The 17,956-nt window shown below is 41.4% G+C and overlaps 1 protein-coding gene across 1 annotated transcript; it reads right to left on the reverse strand.

The window, feature by feature from the left end:
- Positions 1-4,112: 4,112 nt before the first annotated feature.
- Positions 4,113-17,517, reverse strand: GPR37 (G protein-coupled receptor 37). The gene is made up of 2 exons (XM_017818157.1): positions 16,819-17,517; positions 4,113-5,908 (listed from the first exon to the last, which is right to left on the reverse strand). Exons 1-2 carry the CDS (start codon positions 17,515-17,517, stop codon positions 5,090-5,092), a joined length of 1,518 nt encoding a protein of 505 aa, XP_017673646.1. The 3' UTR covers positions 4,113-5,089.
- Positions 17,518-17,956: the final 439 nt, after the last annotated feature.

Below are 17,956 nucleotides of genomic sequence, written 5' to 3' on the forward strand. Positions count from 1 at the left end.
AGGCTGGGAGATCCAGGCATATGGATCCTGGCACTCCAGGTGACACTACATAGGGAATGTGATATCAGTAGGAGGCAAAGCACTGGCTCTCTGTGTTGTCATGTTGAAAATGGCAGGGAGTCTTTGTCCCAAATTTTACTGCCTGAAAAACAGAAACTGAACCTGCCAAATACGGAAAGCAAGCAGCCTGGATTTCAGGGGTTAAATGCAGTACATGATTAAACACAGCTCTCCTCCTGATTCTTTGGTGAACCTTCAGCTCTCAACAGGAGTCAGTGTTTCTATAGCAGAGATGGCTGGGTGTCCTGGAGTGTCTCAGTCTGTGTCTTTTTCATTGTTCATGAATTGTTTCATTGTTTCATTGTTCATTTTCATTCACTACAAAACATATCCAGCATTTGAAAATTTGACATCTGCCAAGGATAGGTGTTAAATGACTCCATCAAATACACAATAGTAGTGAAAAAATACAGTTCCTGAAGCATGAGACAGTGCATGTAGGATACCGTTAAGTTTTAATGATTCACATCATCTGCTCACATTGACTTTGGCTGAGCATTTCATGGAAAAAAAAGTTGGAAAGAAGAAAAGGAACACAGAAGAGACATCGAAGATCTACTTCAAGGTTCCAGTTTGCCTTTGTAATCTGGGCAAATCATTAGGTCTAGGTTCTTATGGAACTGAGGTGAGCCAGCTTCCTGCAGGTAGTTTGTTTCATATAGGTTCTCCCCTCCAGAATATGGTCAGCAGTTACTACAGCAGTTATGCCTTATGCCTTTCTGATGGGATGTTGAGCCACCAGACTTCAAGTCTCACATATAAATTAAGCAGAGCAGGACTTTAAATCTAGTTTTCCATCCTAGAAATAATTGAACCTAAATTTTTGGTTCATCATAATGTGCATAAACCTATATATGCTCTGCCAAGCCTGTATCTACTGAAAGTCAGCAACCACCTTAGAGGTGCTCTCCATGCACAAAAAAGACAGGGCCCAGCTAAGGAGACAGACTAATTTTGGGCAGGTTTTGGCTTCAGTCTTAATTCCAGCCCAATGACAAGGGGATGATTTAACTGGTTTTGGAGTTCTGTTAATGTCACCTGGCAAAAAAAGACCAGAAGCAGTTCAGCGATGTATCTGAGTACATCTACAACAGGCACCCACAGGGCAAAGCTGCATGTATTTGCACTGTTCCCAATACAATGGCTCACAGATACTAGAGAGGCTTTGAATATGAATGTTCAATGAATTTGGAGAAGCTACTCAGTTTCAACAGCAATTCACATTTCTTAGAATCTAGTTTGCTTCTGCGTGGCACAAACATAATAAGAGAGTCTCACCATGTAGCCTAACATCACAGAATCTTTTATAAAGAGACATAGGACCACATGCTTGGAAACCTCTGCAATGTCTTTAGGAGCCATTCCCAGAGCTGCTGGAGCTCTGTGAAAGCTTGCATCAGAGTCCCAGTGACAGAACAGGAGCTAAGCAAGTCACTGTGGTCATTTAAAGGCAGGAGTTAAGTTTGAATGTAGGAATTTATCTTGCAAGGGGTAAAATAAGAGATTTCTTCTAACTCAGCAATATTACTCAATAATTTACCATTTGTACTTTGGCCTACACAAATATTGTATTTTTGATACAGGTCACAAAATGCGATTTCATTGGAGATACTGGAACTTATACTATAGTTTTATGGTTTTTAATTTCTTAATGGGACCGGGGCAGAGATGAAAAGTTTTAATGTATTAAAGGTTTACATAACTGAGAGCCATAAGGTTTTCCTGCCTCACAATCTGATTTTCCATTCCATCACCCTCCTACGTTGATCACTATGCTCTGCAAGTTTCTCTGGTTTAGGTTAAAAAATTAAATCTTTGCAATAAGCATTTCCAAAACTCCAGTAATCAAGTGTCCTCTTGTTAACAGACAAATGTCTTACAGAACTGGATTCAAAACAGACAGAAATGGCTTCTAATAATATTAAATAAAGTAAGAAAAGCAAACACCAAGAAAATTTCAAGAGTTCAGAGCATCAATCCCAAAAGCTGGAAGAAAAGCAATGCAGCACTCCATCTCTAACATAAGGAATCATTTAGCATGACACTTGAACGGCTGTGACAATACAAATCTGTTAATGTGGTATTAGTTGAACCAATTTAGAGAGCAAATTAGAATAAAAGGGTGTCTTGCATGTCAAATTGCTATGGACATCCAAGGCAAGGCAGAGAAACAGCTGCGAAAAAATGCTCTTTTAGCAGCAGAAAAGGCAAGGTTACAGACAAAGAAACACCATTGAATACAATGGTCTGTCACACAAGCAGGAAGATGTATTTCCAAACATAGCATTATTGATTTTCAAATTCTACCTTCTCCAATGGCCTCATTAAATCTTTTTGGGGGGGAGGTGCCTTGTTTGTTTGTTTGTTTGTTTGTTTCGGGGCTTTTTTGTTTGTTTGGGCTTTTTTGTTTGTTTGTTTGTTTTTTCCAGTAGGATTACCATAAACATACTGTGGAAATGTTTAAATGGAGACACAAACTGCAGCTCTCTGGGACACACAACATATAACCTGGGAGCTAGAAACAGTCCTTAGCAGAGCTGACACATACCCACACTGCAGACTTGAAAGCTGGAAGCATCTTATATCCAAAGCAATGGGGACTTTCCCTGTCCTGGTGCAGTCTTGCATCTAAAATAGCAAAACGTGATGATTTAATATTCCCAAGTAAATTTTCTATTTGTTTTGTTTGTTTCTTTAAAAGTGCTTCCTCCCATTCTGCTCTTCTTTTCCCAGATCCTCGAGTCCCTGCTCATGCTATAACAGAAAAGGTAGCTGAGAGAAACAATTCTCTCAGCCAGGAACAAAAATGGAGGTTTTATTCCCATTCTTTATAAAAATTGGCATGTAAAAAAGAATAGTACAAATCAAAATGCAGACACAGGAATATGTATTTGAGGAGACAAAAGCACCACAGTGAGGAGGATTTCGTTTTCATCTTTTCTCTTTAATCCCTTTCATAGTTTATTGAATGTAATCAAGCAAAGTCAGTGAAGGGTTTTATAAGGAAGAGACAGTTCCCTTGTCGTCGTAAGAGACTATGTTACAACAGGATTTTAAAAATTTAAGTAATTTAGCAAGTCCTAAACAGAAAAAAATGTCTGTAGTTAAAGCAGATTGCTTTGCTAGGGCCCAATGTCTGATTCAGAAGTCAGAAAAAGAACTCAAGTGCATGTATGTTTGTATTCAAATTCATATTAATTAATTTAAACTGGGGTTTTTTTTCAGGTGAAATGACCATAAGTTAAAATGGTAAAGAAAAAGAAGAAATACTGCTTGCCCAAGCAGTTACAAAGATTAAACATAATAAGTCCACAGTCTACAAACAAAAATTAGACTCCTTTCCAGAAGTTACAGTAAGTTCTTTAACACAGTTAGAGGCAGGTATCAGGAGGTAAGATTACATCAGTTACATTTACTGTTAATTTCAAAGTACGAATGCATGTGATTTTACTTCTGCTCATACGATTGCAATTGCACTATTTATTTAATTAGTATTAAAATATAAGCTAACTATAACAAATTCAGTTCCTTAGTGTTCAGTAAGTTCACTTCAGCCTGCTGCCCAGTATAATTATGAGCCAGCTTGCCTGCCAAGAATAGCCTGTCTACTTCAGCCAAGAAGTGGGGCAAATAAGCTCTGCTGGTAAGGATAGGCACTTTTCAGTCTCTAACCTGGCTTGCTTATAACAACTTTAAATTTTATTATATCACACTGTTGCTGGCATTGTTGACATACCCTCATTTTAACGACTCTGTGAACAGCAAGAAGCCATCAGCAAAACACACTGTGGCTCTCAAAAACAGCTCCAGAGCTGTGAGCAGCTCATGAATAGCCGTCTCTGTGAGGGCAGCATGATTTATAATCAGTATAGAGAGTCCCTGTGATTAATATTCATGCTACACATCCCAGAATAAATAGGAGATGCCAGTCTGATTCAAAGCCCTCTGAAACTGATGGAAACCTTTCCATTGACTGCCATGGGCTCTGGGTCAAGCCCCAAGCATCCAAGTGTGTTTACACCTTTTAAAAAAGAAGGAATTCACTCTCCACATGTTTCAGTCCCTCACATTTATTGTCAGCAAACCTCTGGCAAAAAATGCCTTCCTCTGCAATGAGACTCACTGAAGCTAGTAGGAGCTATATATACAGAGACTGAGGACAAAATTCCAATGTAAAACCAATATCAAACTGGAAAGAAACTTGATTTTGAAACCACACAAGACAAAATGCAATGATAAAATGAATGTTTCTTTGTAAGAAGTATAAAATAACTCAGATTTTGTATACCTGCAGGTTAAAAAAATTTTCAATGAGGCATACTGGACCTTCATAATATAACATTAAAAAAACCCACTCATATAAATCTAATACCATTATAACCATCTTCCTTGAACACTGTAATTATATCCTCCAAGGGTAAGTACCCAAATGTTAATTAAATATTGCCATCTATATTATTTTATGCAAAGATTTTTTTTACTTATTAAAGGAATTTAATAGTACTCATAGATGTCTTTGTTAAATGCAGATTGACAAGGAAGTTAAAGAATAAAGCCTCATTTATTTTTATGCTACTTATAAATTTTCTGAAGTCCAAGTCCTCTCACAATAGTGTACAGTAATTGGATTAAAACTACTTTCAAATACTTTCCACCACAACTTTTACGTGAACCATCTTGCAAAGCCCACAATGTCTACAAATCATTTTGCAGTGATTATCAAAAAAAATACTATGGAATTAAATAAAAGTGGATCGATATGGACCTTCCTCCCCAAGCAATGAAATCTTAGCACCATACAAAATATCATGACTTAAAACTGAGTGCTGACTCTCCTTGTCTCTCTTTTCTTTTAATAACCAAACAAATTATTTTCCAAAGCATGACGGTTAATACACAGATTGGTTTTGAGAGTAGTGTTCAACAGTAATTTTTTTCCTGCATTTTGTTTCAAGAAGAAAAATATAAAGTAAAAAAAAAAAAAAAGAAAAAGGAAAAAGATACATGAAATAAAAAGTCCTAAGGTAAATTAACAGTGAGTCCCCACGGAGGCAAAAGTGGACATTTCGCGACGGATGGTACTGAAAGGAGAGAGCTCCAGTTCCGTGGTGTACTCATTGTCATTGTCATCACTTGTCACTGTGGAAGACTTCTGGATGCATTCATCACAGCAGCAACAGCAACACTCCATAAAGGCCCGGCTGAAAGGTTTACAGAGGCAGAAGAGGAGAACTGGGGTAACACAGGACTTAAAGAACAAAAGGAACTGGCTAATGAGATGGAGGAGGTCCATAGTTTGTCGAGAGACCCCTGTGGACATGTAGGCAGTCACAATGTTGCAAATGTTTTCGGGAATGATGCAAAACCCATACAAAATGGTCAGAGCCACCACTGTGCAGTTCATCTGACTTTCCAGCTGAATTTGTCGCTTGTTCCCCCTTGTGCAAGCCTTTTCAGCCCTCCTGATTTTCCTCGCTGTCACCAGGGAGCAGGTAATAGTGAACAGGGTAGGCAAACAAAAATAGCAGCCGAAGTACCACCAGAGTCGTGCCCCATCGTAGGTGAGAGCTAACACGTAGATGGTGTCGGGCAGCGTGGTGGATATCTTCACCACGCAGCGCTCACCTGGGGGGCTGCCACTGTACTCGGGGTCCTCCTTGGCCAGCTGGCGCAGCACCACCTCTGGCAGTGCCAGCAGCAGGGCACCTACCCAGATGACAGCCAGCTTGGCCGTCGTCGAGGTGCAGTTTTCGATCATCTCATAATACATCTGCACGTTGGTGGCAGCACGAAACCGGTCAATGCAGAGGGCGCACAGTGTGAATGTGGTGACTCCAAGAGAGGCCACCTGAGAAGGAGGAAAGGAAACACAAGTTAATACAGGTGCTATCTGGGAAAAAAAAAAGGAAGGAAAAAGGGGGAAAAGGGGGAAATGAGAAAAGACAGCTACAAGGGTACAGTCCATTAATCAGTGGAGAGTGGGAAAACATCATATCCTTCAAAAGTCCCCTGTTTCCCTGTTGATGGCAGTCTTCTTAGAGACAGAAGATGAAGGCCTGAACTCATTCAGGCTGAAGAGGGAATTAATACATTGTACATTGGATGAAGGCTCTTACCATTGAGCTGTTCTCTGGAAGAGGTTTATACTCTTCCATAGAGATAGCTCAATTTGTACTCTGGAACACCAGTCAAGTCTAGCCACTTGACCAGCAAAGGCAAAGGCAAACATAATTTAGGGGTATCAGTGTAGGAGACAGTTAAGCACCATGGTGCTGAGCACCACCAAAAGAAACATCACAAACAGAACTTAACTTCCAGTGTTTGCTCAGCTATCATCCAGCATGCATTCTGAAAGAGTACACCCTTCTACTTTTCTGCCTAAAAATATTTGTTCCAGCTTGGTGTCATCCTCTCCTGGAGACCCAAGCAAGCACCTGTGCAACTCTGAGTGGAAAATAAAATAGAAGAACTGAGCAAAACTTAAAACTAAACCCTTTCCTTCCCCACTTTTTTCTAAGGGATGTTTTTCATAAAGATTGGTTCTACCACAGGGGTTGGAATCTTAAATCAAAAGGGGAGATAGGAGCGTCTTCCTTCATCAGAAGGACGAACTTACCAACACAAGTTATCAACCATGCAGGGGATCATAACATTGAAACCTTTCACATCTACAAAACTTAGAAACCCTGGGGATTGGATTAGGCACCTACTGAATTGAGTAGGGTCCAACAACTAATTTTGTGGACTTAGACTTTTAAATGAAATTTTGATGGGATGTAGGCACATAAAGCCACCCCATATTGTCAGTTCAAAGAAATCATACCTGAAATCCTCAGACTTCCCAAGTCTAACTTTGGAACCTTCACTATAATAGTTGAGCTCTAATAATCTGTATTCAACAGTTTATTTAGAAAAAAAATTACAGGAAAATCCAGGCTCAATTTCATAGGAAACATCCTGTGGGAGAGTGTACTGCAGGTCAGGAGAAATGGACAAAGTTTCATTCTTTAAATGATTTAACGATGGATTGGACAGAACTCTCAATTATACACTGTGAGAAAAAAGTACAGAGCAATGCTTATGTTCTCTAGCTTTAATAACCATCATTCTATGTATGAGTAGATATCTTGTACTGTCATGTCATCATTTCCTATAATTTTTTCCTGCTTATAATTCAATTTTATAAAAACGAAATTTGCAAAATGACTATATACATTTTGGCCTAATTCTATTAACAATAAATTCAACTTCAGTTCAAATTCAAAGCAGAATGCCCATTAACTTCAATTGGAGAAAGATTAAGTGCCCTGTTGCATTTTAATTCACTTATTTTCTTGGGTTTGTATGCTTGTGTTATGCTGCAAATGTGTTGATGCAGAAGAAAAGAAACTGTTAACTAACATTCCTAATAAATGTAAAGAATGTTTACTTTTATCATGAATAAACCATGTGTCTGTGCAATTAACTGGGAAATCTAAGGTAATACTGGGCAGTTCACTATAAATTTGTTTATCAAAATTTGATGTGTAATGATAGATTTCAATTTCATACAGGCAGACATAAAAAAACATTTTCTGATTTCCACCATAATATTGAAATATTACTGTTTATGCATCTCTTGTAAAACGTTCTGCAAAGATAGATAGCACAATTATGCACATTTATATAAATGTATCATTAATTTTGGCCTTCCATATTTAATGGCCATATCAGATTGCTAAAATTGAATATCACTGGAAAATATTAGGCACTTGGGATTAGAACTGTCAGACATTAGCTTGGTTGGAGAATTCTTTGAAGCAGCTTCCTAAAAGATTGAACAAGTAAGATGCAATCTCTTACTAATTAACTTGCAGGAATATTTAATGATGACAAGGCAGTACTGTAAACATTTTTAATAGGCAAACATATTGATTTAGGAAGTTAAACTGTCTGTCAAGATTCAAAGAAAGCTTGATAAATACAGCAAAAAATAAAAACAATTAAAGAAAAATTACAGTTACAGGGAAATCTTAATGAACAGTGATAAACCTAGCTAATGAAATACGATTTTTCAGCATCACAGCTGAGAGTGACATTTGTAAATTCAAGATTAGTGACTTTGTTTCCAAAACATTCAAATGTGTGAGGAGTATTCAAATTTCTTAGTGACAGCAAAACCTTTAGCCTGAATATGCAAGATGAATAACAAAAGTGTCAGGACAGCTTGCTACAATTACAGGAGACAGGAAAATAACTGAAATTCAGAAATAAATAGGGATGGAAATAAAAATCAGCAGAACAGAAGAAAGGCTGAGTTTTTGTAAATTAACAGTTTCCCTCTCAGCTCTTACATAAGCCTCTCCCCTGCCCCCAGCACACACACTTCTATTGCTTTAGCATTTCATTGCAAACAGACTGTTACACAGCAGCTAAGACATTAAAACTCTACAGCTGTTAGGGCTGGACTAATGAAAGAAGACATGCCTACCGTGAACAAACATAACCTACGGGGCTCCTGTCACATTAATTGACCAGCAACTTGGAGGTTTAAGACAGTGAAATAGAGCAAGAGGAAACAACTAAGAATACTGGAAGATGGCTTTGAAAACTCTCCTATAGATTTACTGATGAAATGAGCTAAACAAAGCCAGTGTTTCTCTGGAACAGGCAATGGTTTCCTATTTTCTATAGATCAGTGGAGTTAGTGAAGCAATGGAAAAGCTTGCAAAACCCATACAATCACACAAGCAGATGAACACAGATTCACTCCAGCTGACTTGTTTAAATACAGTACAGCAATTTAAGGGTTAGATTACTTTCCCACAATGCAGACTATAAGTAATAGCCAGCAAAATCAATGGGTGCTACTCAAAACCTATGTGGGTGAGAACTGAACAAGCATTCTGCATGTTCACACAATTTCAGTTTAGGGTTATTTCTTCATACCAGTCATACTACTAATTAGAGTTAAGCTGAAAGTGTGGAAGAAGTCAGAGAAGTTTCCTTTTTAATATGATACATGGCCTTGAAATAACCACAGAATGAAGATAATTCACTTGACAGGGAGTAGGTAAAGCACAAATTAACAAGTCGTAAAGTGGTACAAAGCTGCATGGAGTTTAATGGTGCTCTTCTTGTTGTAACAGCTGAGTGTCTGATGTGCTGTTGCAGTCTTAATTCCAACAACATGGCAGGAAATGAGGCAAGGCAAGGGTAACTCAGGCTCAGTAGTTTTTGATCATCACTTAGTTGTCTGATTTATTACCATATGGTCCCTATGAAGATTCTCCTGCAGTCTCTAGACATTCGGGATGACATCAGTTTACAACTTTCCCTTTTTACATGAAATCAGAGAAGCCCCCAAGTTTCCAACTGAAGGACCACCAATCTGCTTTGAGAAGGTGGTGAAGGAACCCCTGCCTTGAGGAAATACCCACACTATTTGGGCAGAGAATCACTGTAGAAGGGATTACCAGCTACAGCATACACATACACAGGATGACATTATCGTTACAAGGAGAGTCTCTTGCATTGACAAGGATGTTAGTGGGCACTGTGATGCTCATTCCAGACACTGCATAAACCTTTGGTCATTAGCTCACCACGCTGTTAGTCAACTGTGTCCAAACTGATTTGGGCAACTGAGCCCAGAGAAAACCACCAGTAAACACTCATGAAATGCTCAGGTTATTGTACCATTTCTCCTGCCCATCCCTCCAACATATTCATTCCCCTTTTACAAACTTTAACAATTATTGAAATGTTTTCAGGCCTTTCCTGGCTTGTCCTACTTCTCCCTACTGTGGTCCCATGGCTCTTGGCCCTGGCCTCTAGGAGTAGTGTCTCTGGCTGACCAGTGAAGATGTAGTACAGTGAGCAAGGGCTGTGGAAATAAGACTCAATTCTCTCTCACTAATTTCTGCTTGATCAGATAAAGGTGATGAAAACCAGAAAGGAAATCAGAAAAGGTGACTTGGGTGAAAAGGTCAACAAAGACCAAATTCTGTAAGTGAATATAAAACAGAGGTTGGGTCATTCCATCCAGTGAGACAAAAACCAAGAAGTGATATTGCTGCTATCTACAGATAAATCTATCTTGAGATACAAAAGTTACTTAAGCCAAAGGACAGTGAATGTAACAAAATGCAAATCAACTGGCCGTGAACAACTCAAGGCTGGAAATGAGAGGGGCCATTAATCATCTCAGGCATCATGTTCTCAAGCACACCTGATGGAAAAGTGAGGGGAAACAATGCAGACTAAATTTATACGGAACAAGATAAATTAGAAGTGTTACAAGAAGTGGCTGCTTCTACCAGCTGAAACTGGATTTTCTAAGATGGAATATACTTGATATGGATAACACAGAGTTTCTTAAACTACAAGGCACTCTTCCTTCCTTTGTTACAAGGCAAGATGGGTATTAGAAAAATTTTCCTGTTGTAATGGGAAAGCTGAACTACAGAAAAGGTTGATAACTACTAGCCAGGGCATCTCTGAGCTCTCAGTAACACCCTGTAGACTCTTTATATCCATTCCTATTATATCATATAAACGACTAATTTCTCCCTCAAGCCATTATAGTCTATCATTTTATTATGGCTGCTCTATAGGCACATCAAACTTCATAGCTTTAGAGCATGTTAATGCAACATACCATGGGGGCTCCTCCAAATTTGTCAGTTTTGCCTAAGATAAATAAACAAATCAAAATACATTTTTTTTTGTGCAACTCTACACTTACAGTAGAGAGTCCAGTAACAAGACTGGACTATTGCAAAATAAGATCATTTTACTGCAAATAATTATTTAACATTTATCTAAATTTCTGGTTTCTGTTCTTCAAATAAAAAAGTCCCACCCCCTCACAAAAAACCCAAAACAAAACAAATAAATAAATAAATAAATAAATAAATAAAAAAAAACAACAAAAAAACCCCAACAAAACAAAAGCAAGAAAAACAGTCATTACTATGAAAGAAAAAAAATAAGTCTCACAGTATTCCTTCCAAGAAGTGTTATTAAACATTAATGGCTTTATGTTTTAAAATAGGGAAGGGTCACTCAGTTGAAACACTACTGTGGTGTGGCAAAAGTAATTCAGTAGCTAAGGAGAACTGGTGCCAGTGTACCCCTCTGACACTATCAATTCGCTTATGCATCCTGGATAAAAATCGACATCACTTTAACTATCTAAAAGATAAGATGGTAATTCTGGAAACTACTATCACAGAGATGTTCTACACACATTGAACAATGGGTACAATGCTGTAGTTTCCTCTGTAGTACTATCAACATTTACATCAAGGAGACACAGAGCACACATGCTTTGTGTGATATTTATCCTCTTCTATATGCTAAGACCCAAATCCTCGTTTGCCAAGCCTAGCCATGATGATATCCTAAGAGTAATACTGTTCAGAATTGGAATCCAATTCCATGAGCTGCTCTTGAATTCTGCTGGAAGCGAAAGCCAACCAGACCATCAGGGCACTGGAAATACTCATTATTACACTACATGCTTATCTGGGGGTTGGAAAAATCACAAAACACAAAAGGATTTAATTTCTGTTCATTTTCCTGTTTGCACTCTACCATGCTACCATATCGGTAAATTTATTTTACTTTTTTTTTTTAATACAGAAACAAGTGTCATCTCCACCGAGGATCTAATTCTCATCATGCTACATAAGGGACTCCTGGACTAATTCTTAATATTAACAACATGAACTACTGCTAAAAATCTGCTTCTTCCTGTTTTGCAGGAAAAAATCCTGTCATATGGAGAAATGACATCCCAATGCTCAGAGCAGTCATTGATGCTGGGATAGCAGATGCTGCCTTTTCCTCTCCACACATATGTAACTTAAATATTACTGACCCAATTTTAGACCTACTCTGACACAAATTCATTTTCATGCTGAAATGCCATATGCAAAGTTTAGCCAAAGGCAAATTTTTATGGACAACTTAGAAGACCCTGCAGACAGGGTTTGCAGAGGAAAGAAAGACTAACAGAACAACCAACATGGCAGACACTATCATTGTGCCATTAATACCTAAAGGGCAGAGATATATTAACACTTCTGCTTTAAATAATTATTTATTGTGTGATAAGTGCTGAAGTTATTCTGCTCAGTAAAAGACACATGTAGCCATTGCCCTAGAAAACTCTCATGAAGAAGCTTTGAAACTGCAAACATCTCTGAGTATCTTTGCCTATGACCCAGAGGACTCACTGGAGGTTCAGGAGCATAGCTCTGACTAGAGTCAAAGCAGAGACACAAAGAAGATGCCGCACATCAAAAGACACAGAAAAGACAGAAAATACACAGCTTTTATATACTCCCATAAAAAACATATTTGCTTCCCCAAAGTAAAACTTAAAATAGAGATCTCTTCTGACAGCTTTGGAACAGGCAGAGAATGGCCACTTTTTCTGTGCTTCTAACTTACCTCTGTCAAGTAAAACAGAGAAAGAGGAAAAAGCCTCACCTCAAATTGCCTTGGAGAGTCAGCTCCAGGGAAAGAGAGTAATTCATATTCCAGGCCAAATCAATCCCTATGCTTTCCACTAAGAATACTAATTGTGATAGCTTTCCTGAGCTGGAAGTTACCCATCAGAAACAGGAGTGATGCCACAAATTGATTGCCAAAAGCACATGCAGAGACTGAGCATCCTTTTTCAGAGGCTTTCCCTGTCAGACTGCTCCAGAGCCATGCCCATCTCATATGCATGATATGGTCCATATGAAGACACCACAAACTTTGTCTTTCTCTTCTTTGTGAGGTGTATGAGAAAGGCAGAGGGGCTCATATTTACCAGAACTGAGCAGAGAGCTGTGTACCATTACTGGCCTCAGCAACTTCTTGGTCTGTGCTGGACTGCACAGGGCAGTAAATCAGCCTCTCCAAGCCCTCACTCTAGACTATTCCCCAGTTCTAAATCTTTACTCCACTATAAGTAGCTGGATGCAATTTGCTGGCATAGAATGGGATGCCTACTTCCAATGACCCCTCCAAACTCATCGAGCTTCCAGTGTAATCCCCAAAAGCGGAATGCACACAAATTAAGCAAGCTTCCAAAAGATACTTTCTAGTCCTAGCTGACATTTGTCATATTGAGCAAGCTGTTCTGGGCCTTAAACAACTTATTTAATCTCTTCATTACCACCTTCCAGAATTAAAATAAAAAAAATAGCAATTCTACTTCACAGTACTAACAGCTGTAAAATATTCAGAAGCACAGTACCAGTACAGATTTTGTCTACATCCACTACATCCACTTCTTTCTATTAAGGCCTAGAATAAATCTGTAAGTAGGGAACTACATTGCTCAAAAGACTGTGTGTGCTTAAACAAAATGAAAAGGGTCCCACATCAGCAGGTATCAGCCAAAGTCATTGTCTTTGTATTCTGATTTACCCCATATCTCCTGATTCTGAGTGATGCTGAGAAAATGATATGAAAGACAAAATAAGCACAGTGTGCACGTAAACACTTCAGACATGCACAAAAACTAAACTTCCGAGCCATCTGCAGAAAAGTGGCAAAATTTTAAGAACAGTTCAGCAGAGGATTAAAACTGTAGAGGAAAAGCACATCTCCACACATCCTTATGGGCAGAGTAGCTGCATTAGTTATTCTAAAACTCTTTTCAGTTCCCTCTGAGTACACTCAAACCTGCGGGTTAGAATGAACAAACTGTGATACAATATATGGCTGAAATGACTACTTAATGCACTTGTCACAGATCTTTATTAGGTATTTATTAGGAAAACTGCGCTTTAAATTAAATATTGTGGAGACCTTCCACTGCTGGAAACTCAACTTTTACCTATACTAATGTACATGAAGATACCATAAAACATTTTCCCCAGACTGTGTGTGCATATGTGTTATCACTGGCAACAGATGCTTTGTTGAAATTCTGCACAGTACCCATTAAACAGCACAAATAAAAACCAGTTGGCCTCAAGAGGTTTAAACAAAGAAAACTCAAGGTATCTCACCGGAGTCACTTGAAACCTTTGACATAAAACAAAGCATGTCTGAATTATGTTAAAATGCTGTGATCACTGCATCACTTGATCTGGATAATCAGACATCCCCTGTTCCCTAGTTCTGAAAGTACAAGCTGGTATGACAGAGGGCTCAAGCCAATAAGGGTCTTTGATGCTTGAAAGTAAGATATTTCTGGATATACAAATCTGGGTGAGACATACAGCTCACTAAACAGTGGATGAGGCGAACTGATGTGTAACAAAAAGAGATGCAAATCATGGAACTAAGAGACACTTAGAAGAACCAAACACTAGGCAAACTTAGAGAAAACAAAGACAGCTTAAAATTCGTCCATCTGCAGGAATATGCTTCTATTTGTATTTCACGAAGGTCTGGAAACCTCTCCTGAAGATAGCTGTCTACAGCTTTCCTTTCATCCTTCTCCCATTGTGTGAGAAGCGGATGAGCCTGCCCAGGTGAGTAACAAGGGAAAAGACAGTGTTGTTCAGCTGCTGGATGAGTGTACTCCTGTGAACAATCCAGAGCAAGGAACAGCAGCTGCTCATATACATGGGTGGATTTCATGACATGCTCCCCATCTGTATTGCTCCTGGTGGTGTCAGTGTCACTGTGTAATGCCTGTGAGGTTAGAAAACACTTGGAAAGTGGTGAACCTTTGCTCTAACTGCCTTCTCTGCCTCAGCAGGGTCAAATTCTGATTTACAGGATAGTTTCCTTCTTGCCAAGCTCAAGGCAAACCATGAAGAGTCATGATCCACTAGTAGCATTCAGTATCTGCCACTCATTCTTACAATTTATAGAGGGGGAAATCCAGCCTTTTACGTACACTTTCTCAGGTGATGAATATACTTTACATACATATTATATTTAATGACCACTGAATAAAAAATATACAATTCTGGGAGCAACGCAGAACCCCAAGGCTGTATTTTTTTATATCTGCACCTTAGATCTACGTTAATTATACTACCTTAGGGACAAGGAAAATGCTTCACTTATAGACACCAGTAATAATTAAGCCTAAGACAGAGACCAAGCTACTGGTCCATCCCAACTGGACTGGTGCCAGTTCCTGAATAAGACTTTAACTCTAGACATCTACAGAACTTTTAAGTGAAAAAATAAGGTTATATTGAAGTATAAAGGAGCACAGTAGACAGATGAACATTTTTCAGGATTACAGTTTTGAATTTCAGCAACTACATTTCAGCTAAACTGCTTTCAGTTTGACAAACTCTCTACTGCCCAAAGCCAGGCACAGCATAAGCAACTAAGTTTGAAGAACAGTGTGGTCATGCAAATCATTTAAATTACTGATCTTTAATTAGAATGGGCATTACAAAGAATTACTTCTATTTTGTATGTGGATGCACCAAAAAATGTTAGGAAGCGTGAAATGTGGCTGTAGGAAAGTCCTTGAAACGCAAACTACTGTATCTACTGTAATTGAAATGGTTACTCTTGAAACACCACTAATCCAATTCAGAAATTTTAGAAGATCCTTTCAGTTTCTCAATAAACACATATTTACTGCACCATGTCTTCTTAAATGCAAATTGATTAAGTGTACTCTGAGTTTTTCAAACTCAGTGGTATACTACCAGCCTAGAATTCATCTAAGCGTAGCACAGCTCCACCCTTTGTTCAATATCACCAGTAATAAACTGTATCACATACGAAAGAAGCAATGACAATTTAGTGGCTACACAGGTCATCTTTCTCAACACTTTCTTAAAAACACCACTTGAAAGTTAACTGTGTGTTACTCTGTAACAATGTTCTGCTGAAACTGATACACTGTATTAATACTAGGTTGCGTTATTCATTTTTTGGAGGATGGGGTGTTGACTTTTTGTCTAGGTTTTTGTTTGTTTTTTCTCTAATATCTCGTTTTTAGGACAAGAGGATCAACAGTTATTTCATCAGCTTTCAGTTACAGAATAATGTTGAACATAAGGTTTTGGGAATACAGCAGAGCCAGCCAGAACTACAGGCTACCATCCTACCAACAAGCCTTAGTGTTCAGTTCCAGTAAATAAAGCAGACAACCTGAGCGCTGCCGGCAGGACTCCGGCCAGCTGTCTGGGAGCTTCTCTGACAGAGCCTTTGAACAACTGCCAAGAAGCTGCAGTTTAAATGGAGCTGAGGTATTTTTTTTTAAAGGGAAGAGAAAAAAAAAGAAAAAGAAAAAGCTAAATAAATGTGCAATTTGAACGCTGAAATATAAATTAAGAGCCCATACATCCTGCTGATGGTGCTTTTTACAATCACTTTCTTACAAGCTACTCCACTCATTCCCTCCATCCGCTTTCCTGATTCACTCGACTTTAGGAAAACAGCAAAGCAAAAAAGTTGAAATTCCTCCTAATTCTGAGAGGATGCCTTACAGGATCACTGGGAGCAAGGAAAGTTTGGCAGAACTCTCGCGAGTGTCAGGAAGCGCTGGACGCGCTCAGCTTGAGCCACAGAAATCCCGGTGCCGCTGGACCGCGGCGGCCACTGCCGCCTCCGATGACTGCGGGGCCGTGCCGGGGCCCCGCTCTGCCGCAGGAGCGCCCGTGAAACCCAGACCACGCCGCACTGAGACGTCCCCGGGCCGACAGCAATGACCGACAGGTCAGGTTTGCGGCGAGGGAGCAGCGGAGAGAGGAGCTCGGGACTCGCGTTCCCTCGTGCGGGCGAGCGCGGCCAGTCCGCCCGGGGACTGCGCGAAAACGCCCGGGGCCGCGCATCCCCACCCACAGCCATTACCTCGATGTACGGGACGATTTTGCAGGAGAAGTCTTCTAGGAGCCACTTCTTGGTGAGCTCCTGGAAGATGACCAGCGGCAGGCAGAAGAAGACGATGAGGAAGTCCCAGAAGGCCAGGTTGGCCAGCAGAGAGTTGGAGATGCTCCGCATGTAGTAGTTGTGGCAGACGATGCACATCACTGCCATGTTGCCCATGATGCCGATGCCAAAGATCACTATGGAGAGGCACATGACGGCGTAGGCGCCGTAGGACTCCTCGGTCAGCGGGTAGAAGGGGTTGCGGAGGCGGGCGCGGCGCCCCGTGGCGTTCCCGCGGCCCCCGGCGCTGCCCTCGCCGCCTGCCGAACCGTTCAGGGGCAGCCAGCGGGGCCCGCCCGCCCCGCCCCTCCCCGCCGCCGCGCCGGCTCCGGGATCGCTGCTCCGCGCCCGCCGCCGCCCGGCCCCCGCCGCCCCGTGGGGAGCGCAGCTGCCGCCCGGTCCCTCCGCTCCGCCGGTCCCGGGAGGGAGCGCTCCGCGCCCCGGGAGCGCCGCGGCCGCCCGCCGGCCCGGGGCGAGGGGCGTCGGGGCTGGCTGCGAGCGGGCGCGCTGCGGGGGCGCCGGCGGCCCAGCGGCCGCGACGGGAGCCGGGGCGAGGGCGCAGGCAGCCCAGGCGCTCAGCACCTGGCAGAGCAAGGCGAGGGGAGCGCGGAGGGGCCGCATGGCCGGGAGGCGGCGGGGCTCACACGCTCCCCTTCAGAGGCGGCGTGCGCCCCGCTCAGCGGGGCTGGAAGCGAAAGACATGCCCGCCCGGCTCCCAGGGTCAGCCCTCCTCGCCGGGGCCAGAGCGGGAGCAACCGCGACTCTGCTGCCGCCGGAGCGCGGCTCCCGCTGCCGCTGGGGTCCGCTGGGGGTGCGGCGAGCAGAGCGGAGAAGAGGCTCTTCTCGCCGCCACCCGGGGCAGACCCAGAAAGTTGTGTCGCCGTCTCCGACGCGCCGAGTTAATGTGGCAAGTGCAGCGCCGGGAGGACCCCCCCCCGGCGCTCCGCCCTTTCCCGGGACCGCTGCCTCCTCGCCAGCAGCCACACCGGCCTCGTTCTGCCCATTTGCGTCCTCCCGCCGTCGCGGGCAGCCGGCAGCTCTATGGGTGAGGAAAGGTCCC

Source organism: Lepidothrix coronata, unplaced genomic scaffold (genome assembly GCF_001604755.1).
Source record: "Lepidothrix coronata isolate B3197 unplaced genomic scaffold, Lepidothrix_coronata-1.0 Scaffold66, whole genome shotgun sequence".
Lineage (NCBI taxonomy): Eukaryota > Metazoa > Chordata > Aves > Passeriformes > Pipridae > Lepidothrix > Lepidothrix coronata.

Excerpts from the sequence above, each read along its gene's own strand:
- GPR37 (XM_017818157.1), bottom strand. The coding sequence starts at position 17,517 with ATGCGGCCCCTCCGCGCTCCCCTCGCCTTGCTCTGCCAGGTGCTGAGC. Across the intron at positions 5,909-16,818 it reads AAATCGTCCCGTACATCGAG|GTGGCCTCTCTTGGAGTCAC; the intron begins GTAATGGCTGTG and ends CCTCCTTCTCAG.